At 38.1% G+C, this 11,594-nt stretch overlaps 1 protein-coding gene across 2 annotated transcripts; it reads left to right on the forward strand.

Annotated features, from left to right (window-relative positions):
* kdm8.L (lysine (K)-specific demethylase 8 L homeolog) lies at positions 1 to 11,366 on the forward strand. Of its 2 annotated transcripts, XM_018236351.2 has the most exons (8): positions 6 to 813; positions 3,562 to 3,626; positions 5,082 to 5,242; positions 5,954 to 6,086; positions 6,582 to 6,626; positions 7,785 to 7,934; positions 8,742 to 8,834; positions 10,124 to 11,366. In XM_018236351.2, exons 1-8 carry the CDS (start codon positions 297 to 299, stop codon positions 10,286 to 10,288), a joined length of 1,329 nt encoding a protein of 442 aa, XP_018091840.1. In that variant the 5' UTR covers positions 6 to 296; the 3' UTR covers positions 10,289 to 11,366. The 2 variants fall into 2 exon arrangements, with proteins under 2 accessions (XP_018091841.1, XP_018091840.1); XM_018236352.2 differs by lacking the exon at positions 3,562 to 3,626 and having other exon boundaries at positions 1 to 813; positions 5,107 to 5,242.
* Positions 11,367 to 11,594: the final 228 nt, after the last annotated feature.

The following is an 11,594-nucleotide window of genomic DNA, read 5'->3' on the forward strand; positions in this document are numbered from 1 at the left end:
AAATAGGCGTGGTCAAAAATGCGCCAAATAATTTTGTCCCTCTTGGTATTTTAGAAATGTTGAGAGAGGTATGACTCAGTTACATCTCCTGCAACACTCTTTGTCATATGAAGGGGTCGCTGTACGTTTTAAATGAACTCTCCCTGCCATGAGCCCGTTTCAAAGAAGTTTACACTTTCAATTATACAATCTGGTGGCAGTTCTACTTCAGTCAGGGGCGCGCTTCAATGACGTAATAGGTCCGCTCCATAAGCGGCTCGTAAGAAAACTTGTTAGCAAAGAGGGTTCCGCTCACCATGGACAGTTCTCTGCCTGAGCAGGTTAGGGTCGAGTTGCCGGGGACATTAGAGCAATTCCAGGTGACGTTGGGTGCTGATGTGGAGAGTAAAGTAGTGGAGTGCGTGAGGGAGGCAGCGAGGTGCCTGTACAGAGGGGCTGCGGAGCAGTGCGGGGCGCTAGGGGATCTGATCATTGATTACAGCTGGGAGAAGTTAAATGCGCGGAACTGGAGGGAAGTCGGGCGGGAATGGCGTGCTGTGTATTCCTATGGCTGCCTATTCAGGGCTGTTGGCTTGTGCAGTGATACGGCCCCGGGTAGAACAGAGGAAGCGCTGAAGGTATGTGACATGGGGCTGCTGATGGGAGCAGAGATCATGGACAATGTCCTGGGCCGCATCATACGCGCTCTGCAGAGAATAAATCACTTGAGGGAAGAAACTAAACTGGCGTCAGACAGGGGGGTACTGGAACCTGGTCTGGAGAGATCTGAATCAGAGGAACATGGCAACAACATATCCTTTACCTCTGTTCAAGGTAAATATGTCAATACTGATAATTGTACATGTGCAATAATACAGATTCTTCTAGCAGCTGGTGATCATTGCTGAATTCATTATCTCCTTTACTTTACTTATTCAATTGGTGTAGCTTTAGTCTTGCTGATGATTGACCTCTGATACCCTCATTATTTCACTCTTAGCTTATCAGAAAACGACTCCTACCATTGTTATTATTGGTGAGCAGGACACCTATACAATTGACAAGAAATATACATTTTGTTATCCGCATGGAAAGGGGCAGAGTGGAAAAGTAGCCGTTACACATTTATTCTAGTCGTATGAATGCCTCCGTAATGGAGTCGTGTGCTTGCTGTTATCATGTCTTTCCTTTCAGCCGTGTAATCCATGTTAATGTGGCCATAGACCCACTGATCCTATTGATTTTCGGACCGTGTGTGGAGAGTCCCGACATTTTTCGTCCGGCGGAGATCGGTCGTTTGGTCGATCGGACAGGTTTGATTTTTTCCCAACCGTCCCGCCGGAGCACTCATCGTAATCCGATCGTTCGCCCATAGGGCTGAATGTTCAGATTACCCCCGATATAGCCATGCCCGTTAGTGGCATATCGGGGAAGGATCGGCTCGTTTGTCGTTTTGTCGCCAAACGAGCAGATCTTTGCGTCTATGGCCACCTTTACTCTCTGTAGGCATCAGATAAGGTGAATGATGGAAGTGGCTGCACTGAGGCAACTGCAATCCATTTTTATTATTTTATGAAAACAATTGCAGTTGCAAGTACCACATGTATCCTTCTCCTTCATTTATTATTTATTTTATTTGGAATATATATTTTATGTGGGAAGTTTGTTCAAAGCATTTGGTGGTTGGTGGCTTTTTCAACTGAACTCATTGGTACAGCTTCACACACCCCATTTATATTATTAGAAATCTCATTTGACGTTTTTCAGGGGACCTGAAAAAAATTCTGTAAAATCAGGGAAATTTATTGATCCTAATATATAGGTGGGACCACAAAACAATGTAAAATGAGGGAGAACTTAAAATCAGGGGATGTGAAATGGGGGTTCTACTGTATTTGACTTGGATTGTCCTGTGTCCTGATGTGTTTTGACACCAGTTTCTGTGGATCCATCTGTGTGGATTTGGAAGAATACTTTTGGTGCAATTTGAGCTGGTGGTGCTAGGTGCAGCCACCAGTTCTGTTGGGGGTAAGGAGTGTTTATTATATAGTGAATAAAATATCCCCTCTTGTAAAATATAAGGATATTATAAAAGTTAACCAGGAGTTCCATTATAAACATAAAAGCAGGATGCCGAAGGTCATGGAACTCCGAGGTAATAACCTCATATTTTGCAAAAGGGGGTATTTTATTGTAACGCACTATTTTATTGTATTATATGTATCTAAAGATGAAACGTTTGCATACTTGCTACTTTAGCTGAACTCTACTGTTACGGTCTTATATATATGTTGCACAGGTATCGGACCTGGGGTTTGCAGGATAAGGGGTCTTTCTGTAATTAAGATTTCCATACCTCAAGGACAGAGACACACGTTGAGATTCGCGAGATTATTCGCCCAGCGACAAATCACCTCTTCTTCGGGCAACTAATCTCCCCACAATGCCTTAATCGCCGGCAGGATGGCACTCTGAGCACTTTGTTTTCCGAAGTCGCCGAAGTTTCCTTGTGAGGCACTTCTGAAAATGAAGTACTCCGAGTGCCATCCGGCTGGCGATTTAGATTATAGCCGGCGGGAAGACAGTTCGGGAAGATTAGTCGCCTGAAGAGGAGGAGATTAGTCGCCGGTTGACTAAATCTCCCCGAAACTTCCTGAGTGTCTCTGCCCTAAGGCAACTAAGGGTTGTGACACACGGGCAGATTCGGGGAGATTTCGACGTTTTCCAAAGTCGCCCAAAGTTTCCTTGTGAGTCGACTTCGGAAAACTAAGTGCCACGTGTGCTTTTGCGCAGGCGACTTTTCATTATAGCGGACAGGAAGACACACAAAGGCAGTTTGGGGAGATTGTCACCCAGAAGAAGAGGCGATTAGTCTTCAGGTGACTAGATCTCCCCTAATCTGCCCGTGTGTCACAACCCTAAAGATTTATTTAAACTTTAAATAAGCCCAATGGGATTGCCTTGCCTCAACTAAGGATTACACGTATCTTTGTTAGAATCAGGTACAAGGTATTGTTTCATTATTACTGAGAAAATAGAAATAATTTTTCAGAATGTGAATTATTTGTCTAAAATGAAGTTTGAGAGAAATGCCCATTTGGATGATGATTACTGCAAAGTGGTGCCATTCTGAACTATGGGCTTTTGGATGGATTATCAAAATAGATACAGAACTTTTTTATCTTTTGGTATGTTGACAAAGAGCTTGTACACACCGGTTTTTATTTCATGTCTGATACGTGATTGTGATGCAGGTTTGAGCACACCAAAGTGCCTGCTTGTATCCAAGCCTTCAGACCTGCTTATTATGGTAGAATTCAGTGTGGTGTTTCAGACACAGCAGGCTGTGTTTTTAGACAATTCACACATGTTGAAAAAATATTTAAATAGAGAAATGCATGTGAAACAAAAATTCACATGCGTGCATTAAAAATGCTTTAAGAGGCTTTGATTAGACCGCAGACACACGTACTTAGGTACTGACTTCTGGGAATACATAGACCGCATGTAGAAATCTGGACTAGTGGGTATTTTCTTGAAGTTTTGAAAAGGCATTAACATTACTTTCCTAAATTTAACAAGGACAAAAAAGGATTAGAGATGGACCAGAAGATGACTTTGATGCAAAAGGTTGCAGTATTCCCGAGGTAACTTTGTTTAATAACGCTATGACAATTTTTGTATGTTAGTAATTTCAAAGCTTCTACTAATAATGCTGTAAATAATAATAATATAAGAATTTTTTCATCAGCTATTTTCTGTCATTTAAAAAAAAAAAGAAAATCCATTCAAAGCAAGCTTAGGAGAGTGTTGATCATTTTGAGTGTTTTTTATCAGCACTTAGGAGCCTCCTAATGTGACAACAAAAATATATTTATTATATACATTAATACAATTTGGGACCTTACTTTCAGCATTTAAATAGCACCTAAAGTTCTAATATTATCTAGAGACAGTGCAGTTTTGATTATGGTCATATACTGTATCAAAAATGACAAAGTGTTTATATAATCCTAATGTCTCAATTGTACCCTAACCTTTAGTTTGTAAACTCTATGTCCTTCTAATCCTATTGTAATCTTTGTTTGTTATCCACCATTTATTCCCTGTTTGCTATAACTGCAGTAAAGCACTGCGTATCTTGACAGCGCTATATAAATAAATGATGATGATATACTGTAACTTTCAGGCGATAAAATACCTGTTTATTTGAGGAGTGCCACAGATAGTGGATATATTTATGTATATACATGTACAGTTCTCAAGTAATTAGCTGCATTTGAGCTGCTACTGTGTGATGGGTGGGATCTGAGTTTGTGAATGACACCTAAGATCGACATATAAATTATATTAAAAATTGATGGATATTTCTCGGCCATTCATAATTCAATTACCATGTTTAGTAAATGTCAGTTTAATTTGCCCTTCAACAGATGATGTTTTTAATTTTAATGCTTTGTTCAGCATAAGCACAATAAATAGGCTGAGCTCTATGAAAGTAAAGATCCATTTCACAATACTTCAGATGTGATATGTGTATTCTCTGATTGTTGGAACCATTCATGTGGGCAGTGCCCAGTACAAGTTCAGAAGAGGGTATGGTGTGTATATATATATATATATATATATATATCTCCATATATATATACCTCCTCTTGTAAAATATAAGGATATTATAAGTTACAGAGGAGTTCATGACCATGTATTGTTATACAGGTCATGGAACTCCGAGGTAACTTCTAATATCCTCCTATTTTGCAACTGGGGGTACTTTTATTTATTATAATACACAAGTTTCAGTGAGTCATGTGACAGAAATGACATCAGAACTCGCATTTTATAACTGATGACATCAGAACTCACCGTTTATAAGGATGTAATTTACAAGATATTCATGGCTTTTGTGTATTTTATATATTTATATATATATATATATATATATATATATATATATATATATACACACACACACGTAACACAACAGAAAGGGTGTGGCTGAAATCCTTGTGCTCATGGATTCCAGTTTCAAGTGTACATTCTGATAGAGCAGCTGTAATTCTAATAATTCTCTTTATAATTGCTTGATTGAACACTATTTACAGAAGATGCCTTGTCCGCTTGTTCCAGTGCTGGATTCTGAGACCACCATACCAAAGCTGCACTGCCCCTCTCTTGAGCACTTCAAAGAACACTATCTGGTACCCCAAAAGCCTGTCGTGTTGGAAGGAGTAATTGACCATTGGCCATGCCTGAAGAAATGGAGGTAACACTTGATTTTTTAATAAAACTATCAAACACTACAGATTTAACAGTTTGTATTCCACACAGGAAATGAGTCTGCAAATTGCATGGATTATGGATTCAGTCGGTATCAACAATTTGCGGGTGGTTAGAGATCAGCGCTGCAGTTTAAAATATTTTTTTGACTATCACACAAATTTTATTTGCTGTCTAATCAGAGCCCCACCCAGTCTTTTCTTGAGGCAGGGGCACTTAAAATAGACTACAGAACTAAATAAAGCAAAGAGATACAGAGGCCAAATGGGATTCAAAATAAACTTGGTGCCCTCAGCTATAATAAAAAGCATTGCATTATATAAACAAGACAAAAAGTAAATGAGAGAGTAGTTGTTAATGCAGAATACAGTAATTGCTGGCTTATTTGCTAGTGGTGCACTGAAATAATTATCTGAGAAATTATGGGAAAATAACCGATACATTTTCAAGTGGCAATATAGTGAATCCTCAATTTTACATACCCTGATGGTACATTTTTCATCATTTTACACCTTTTGTGGTCCCACCAATATATAATGGATAATGCTTTCCAGCAGATTTTACACCATTTTTTTTCTGCTCCCCTGAAAAACATTAAATCGGGGTTGTACTATATACGATGGCTACTATCTAATCACATGTACTCTCCAAGCAAAACAAACAAGAGTGTTTTCAACATCTGACTTTCCCTCAACAGTGTGGAATACATAAAGAGGGTGGCTGGATGTCGCACTGTTCCGGTGGAGTTGGGGTCCAGATATACAGATACAGAGTGGTCTCAGAGATTAATGACCATAAATGAGTTCATCAATAAGTACATTCTGGATAAGGTATAAAGTTTTGCTTTCATATTGTATTATGGCCATGGTTTTTCTTCTAGTAGGTAGGGGTATTTTAAAGGATTTAATTTCTGTGTTTTGTTGGTGTTCATATTTTTGGCTTGTGTGCAAGCCTGTCTACATCTTCTTCTCTCATCTAAACAGACCCATGCTTAGGTCCCTCAGCTGAGCCAGACACACAATTTGGGAACTCTGCCCTAGCTAGAGCAATTTTGTTTTTTAAATGACAGGACTCTGAGACAATAATATAGTTCATTAATTATTAATATCAATTCATATATTAAGTCAATATATTAAATATCAAACTCTGATAAGAAGGGGGCATTCTGTAATATATGAAAGTTAATTAAAGGTGGACTGTTCCTTTAAAATAATTTTTGCATCTTATTCACTTAAACGACATAAAATTACACATTTGTAGACTTTATATAGTAAATGAGAGGTTTAATTTCATGGCTACTTTTTTTTATTTTATTTTTTTTTAAGCAACACGGCATTGGATATCTTGCTCAGCATCAACTGTTTGAACAGGTAAGGGTAAATGATTTTCAGAATTTTCTGTCTATTTGGGAAGATTCAGAGGGCCTCTTTCCCACCACCGAGTGCGTTTCTGGCAGTCTCACCCTATTGCTCAGATAACCGTCGCATACATTAATTGCTCATGGACTGCGAAGGGCTGAACCAAAGTTGTGGTTAAGATTTCTATGATTTTACTAATAACATAGGAGGTCTGGCGCATGGACAGGTGTCTTTCAGAGCACTTTGCTCATACACAGCTATCAGGGAAAGGGCACTGGCTAGTGCTATGTTGATTTGGGGTGCCAAAACAAAGTACCTGTGCGCACATACAACTTGATGACATTGGTACAAAAAACAGACGTACATTTTCTTGTGATCTTTATATCCTTTAGATTGTAAGTTCTGGTGACCAGGGCCATCTGTTACTATGTCTGTTCAATAACCCTTGTAAAATTATTGGAAGACCCGTGTTTGTTATAAATTAAAAGGGATGTAAAGGGAAAAAATAAAATCTCCAATATACTTTTAATTAAAAAATGTCTACAGTTTTTATAAGAAACCTGACTGTATCCGTGAAATTTTCCTTTTATTTTACTTGCTCTGACTGCTGTGGATAGGAAACTTCAGACGTGCCCTCCCCCACCTTACTTACCAGAAATCAAGCAGCTTTGTTTGTTTCCCTGAAGAGCAGTCAGCGACTGTGTAGAAATTTGTATCCACAGACCCAGTGCAGTCTGCATATTCTGATTATATCAGTCTTGCTGTATCAGTTCTATAGCCAATATCATTTGACTTGTGCTGTATTGATCCCTAAGCTTAACCTCCCAACTGAAGCCCAGACCACACTGAGCATGTGCGTAGTCTTGGTCTTGCATAGATGTATAACATAGTCACAAGATGATGACCCCCTGTGAAAGCATAAATCATTTGTTTAATTAGGCTTCTGGTGCACTATGTCCATGTTTATGTTTAGTATACAAAATAGAGCATTTCTAGCATTATTCTATTTTACACTTTAGTTCCCCTTTAATGTAAATGCTGCATAATTTGCTGGCATATATAAATGGCAATTATGATAATTTTTTATGCACGGTTACACATGATGTATAAGTTAAGGCAATTGTGTTACAAAACGCTTATGCTGCTATTATTTTTGTTAAAAATGAAAAGATCCCTGAATTAAAGGAGGACATTAGTATACCAGATTACTGCTGTTTGGGAGAGGCCAGTGAAGAGGACATTACCATTAATGCATGGTTTGGGCCAGCAGGAACTGTGTCTCCTCTTCACCAGGATCCACAGCAGAATTTCTTGGCACAGGTAAACCTCCTGCAATTATTTATGGTAATGTATAAATATGCTTCCATTTAAATAGGTGCCCATACACTCAATAACCTTACAGTTATCTGACCAATCTGTGTAGAAACCAGATAGTCTTTTATTGTTTGGCCTTTCACAGCATTATTTCATTCATTCTCTCTAAATGCAACAGAATGGAATTATAACATAGTGATGGCAGGCTTGCCAGCCACAATTATAAAGCATTCTTTTGAACTATTTAATGACCAATATGTTGATAAATTAAAGATTGTGTTAACTTAGTGCCTCCAATATACCCAGTTATTTAAAAACAGTCTCAAGTTAATCTTTGGAATTTTGAGGTGGGAACCTAAGGGTAAGGGCACACGGAGAGATTTAGTCGCCCGACGACTAACCGCCTCTTCTTCTGGGCGACAATCTCCCCGATCTGCCTACCTGTAACTTCCCGTCAGCTATAACGAAAAATCGCCAGCGGTATGCCACTCGCGGCGCTTCGTTTTCCTCATGAGGCGACATCGGAAAACCAAGCCATACCGCTGGCGATTTTTCATTATAGCCGGCGGGAAGTTAGGGGAAGGCAGTTCAGGGGGGATTGTCGCCCCAAAGAAGAGCCGATTTGTCGCTGGGGCGACTAATCTCCCCGTGTGCCCTTAATCACTATGACCCCACTGTGGGCTTTTGCAGGATTATAATTTATAGCATTCTTTACCTTATTTCAGAATATTCCTCTCATTCACACATGAATCGACCCCTTCTGAGTAAGTATGTGTCCCATTTTCATACTAATAGATGACAATTCTATTTTAGATTGTAGGGAGAAAATACATACGAGTATATTCAGTAGCTGAGACTGAAAGCCTATATCCTTTTGAAGGTTCAATCCTTCACAACACAAGCCAGGTAAGTTATCTGATAAATGGGCAATTAAATATGTTGAATTAATACTGATTGGTGTCAGATGACTGTGGCCAAGTACAAATCAGTTATGACCTTTCTGATCATTTCAGACTCCAGTTATATATGGAACAACTATAATCATAATGAACAGATGTTGAAGGGAAAGGGTTGTGGTTTAAACTGAGTTTGAATATATATGGGATCTGTCTGTTATCCGGAAAATTCCAAACTGCATTTGTCATTTTACATAATTACTATTTAAGCACATAATTCTTATTTTTAGTGATATCCTTTTTCTCAGAATAAAACAGTACCTTGTACAGGTATGGGACCTGTTATCCAGAATGCTCGGCGCCTGGGGTCTTCTGGATAACTGATCTTTCTGTAATTTGGGTCTTCATGCTTTAAGTCTACTAGAAATTCATTTAAATGTTAAATAAACCCAATAGGCTGGTTTTGCCTCCAATAAGGATTAATTATATCTTAGTTGGGATCAAGTACAAGCTACTGTTTTATTATTACAGAAAAAGGAAATCATTTTGTAAAATTTGGACTATTTGGATAAAATGGAGTCTATGGGAGACAGCCATTCCGTAATTCGGAGCTTTGTGGATATCGGGTTTCCGGAAAAGGGATCCTATACCTGTACTAGATAGTAACTGAAGAGGCCAATCAACCTATGAAATAATACCAGTCCTCTTCTATTATGGTAATAGGGCAAAAAAAACTTGGGTTAAGCCATTTTTTTCTTCATTAGTTTGAGATCCACAATCATAGCAAACAGGAAAGCTCCATATTGAGGAAGCCATTGCCAAAACTATCTGTGCATCTATGTGTCATCTGCAAATGCCAGAAAAGATAACCCAAGTACGGGCTATACAGAAGTATAGAAAATTAGGATGGTGGGGAAAAGTGGAGAAAAAAAAAGTTCAGTATGGGAAGTGATCGCTGTGCCAGTGGAATAGAGGAAAAGGCAATGTATGTTTGACAGCCAAAATATTTAAGAGTTTATAACAAATACAAATGTTTAATATTTGGGTTTTTTTTTTTTATTTTGAATTTTTTTTTTCTACTCTGGAAACCCCCAGCAATAGCAAACATTTTAGATAATAGATCTCATACGTGTTATATTGCAGCATTTTTTCGTCCTGATATAAATCGCTGCGTTTTTCCCCCAGTAGCTGTAATTTTAATTAAAAAAAAAAATCTGTGACTTAAGTATTGTCTACTGTATGTCATATTTTATCTATATTCTCTGCTGTATGGAATTTAATTTCTAATTTGCCTTTTAGGTTGATGTTGAAAGTCCAGACAGTAATAAATTCCCTAAATTTCCACAAGCAGTATATCAAGAATTCATTCTCTCTCCAGGGCAGGTTCTGTTCATCCCAGTGAAATGGTGGCACTATATCAGAGCACTTGATCTCAGCTTTTCTGTCAGTTTTTGGTGGTCTTGATCCCTGCTGTTCAACATTGAAAAGGGGCTACAAATAGTTAAAGGAGAACTAAACCCTAAATTATGAAGAATAAATGGAGTGTGCTTTATATAAGCTAGCGGAGTAAGTGCAAAGTTGCTAGGTGTAGGACAAATATAAAGCTACTGTGTAAAAATGTGTTCTCTGTATATTTACTGCCTCTGGACAGGTACAGTTAGCTGGAGTCATAAGCATAGGAGACTGGGCTGTATGATGTGTGCATTCATATGGGACACTGTAAAGAAGATGCAATCTATCCATCGTACTTCTATTTAAGCCCTTGAGACTCACAATTTACAGTAGAACTGATTTTTTTATTGTATACACTGAACAGTAAGCAACCTTTTACTCAGGCAGTAAAGAGGCCACTGTACTTTGTACACTGCTTTTCAATCTCTGTGGTTGTCATAATAACCCATTGGCTATCTCTGACCACAAAGTCCATTATTTTTGTAACTAATCCTTTCATGGGCTTTAGTTCTCCTTTAAGCAGTTCTAAAGTATTTTATACAACCCTTCCTATGGAAGACTAAAAGAAGGCAAGCTGGGTGCACAATAGCTAGATTGTTGTACAAAACCAGGACCACAGTTGCCTCCAGTTTATATAGCACTTCATGTTAAATTTATATTTTTTAAGTTATTAATTGTTAATACCTGTATTAAAAAAAGTTACTGGTTTCAAAAAAATCTGTTCAGCTCCAGGTGCTGTGGCCCATGGAGGCAGATTAAAATGGAAAGACTTTGTTATACCAAGACTCCATATCATTGTATCCATTATCTGCAAGAAAGTGCTGCTGACTTTTAAAAAGGAGTGTCATATAGTTGAAATTAGAAACGGTCAGCATTCACAATATAGAGGTGCCCAGGTTTAAAAAGGATTTGATGTTACAAATGTGGACATGAGTGTGTCTCTTCCTTTCTGTCATGCCTCCAATGAAATCATAACAAAATGTCAGACTATGCTATAAGCTGCAAGGTCACCTCACCAAGGAAGATTCTCACATATACCTTAAACCAAAAGATGTTCTTTTTAATGAAATAAAGTGGCTTAAAGACTGGAGTCAAACAGTTTCACTTAAGGATGATGTATAATCTCTAAACAGAATACAGAATTCATATACAGTTAGGTCCGTAAATCTTTTTTCTAATTTTGGTTCTGTACATTACCACAATGAATTTTTAATGAAACAACTCAGATCCAGTTGAACTGCAGACTTTCAGTGGGTTGAACAAAAAGATTGCATAAAAATGTGAGGAACTAAAGCCTTTTTTTTTTTTGACACAATCG

This window comes from Xenopus laevis, chromosome 9_10L (assembly GCF_017654675.1).
Source record: "Xenopus laevis strain J_2021 chromosome 9_10L, Xenopus_laevis_v10.1, whole genome shotgun sequence".
Classification (NCBI taxonomy): Eukaryota; Metazoa; Chordata; class Amphibia; order Anura; family Pipidae; genus Xenopus; species Xenopus laevis.

Coding starts and splice junctions, on each gene's coding strand:
- kdm8.L (XM_018236351.2), top strand. CDS start 297: ATGGACAGTTCTCTGCCTGAGCAGGTTAGGGTCGAGTTGCCGGGGACA. Junction 814..3,561: donor ATCCTTTACCTCTGTTCAAG/GTAAATATGTCA, acceptor AAATTTAACAAG/GACAAAAAAGGATTAGAGAT. Junction 7,935..8,741: donor AGCAGAATTTCTTGGCACAG/GTAAACCTCCTG, acceptor ATTCTATTTTAG/ATTGTAGGGAGAAAATACAT.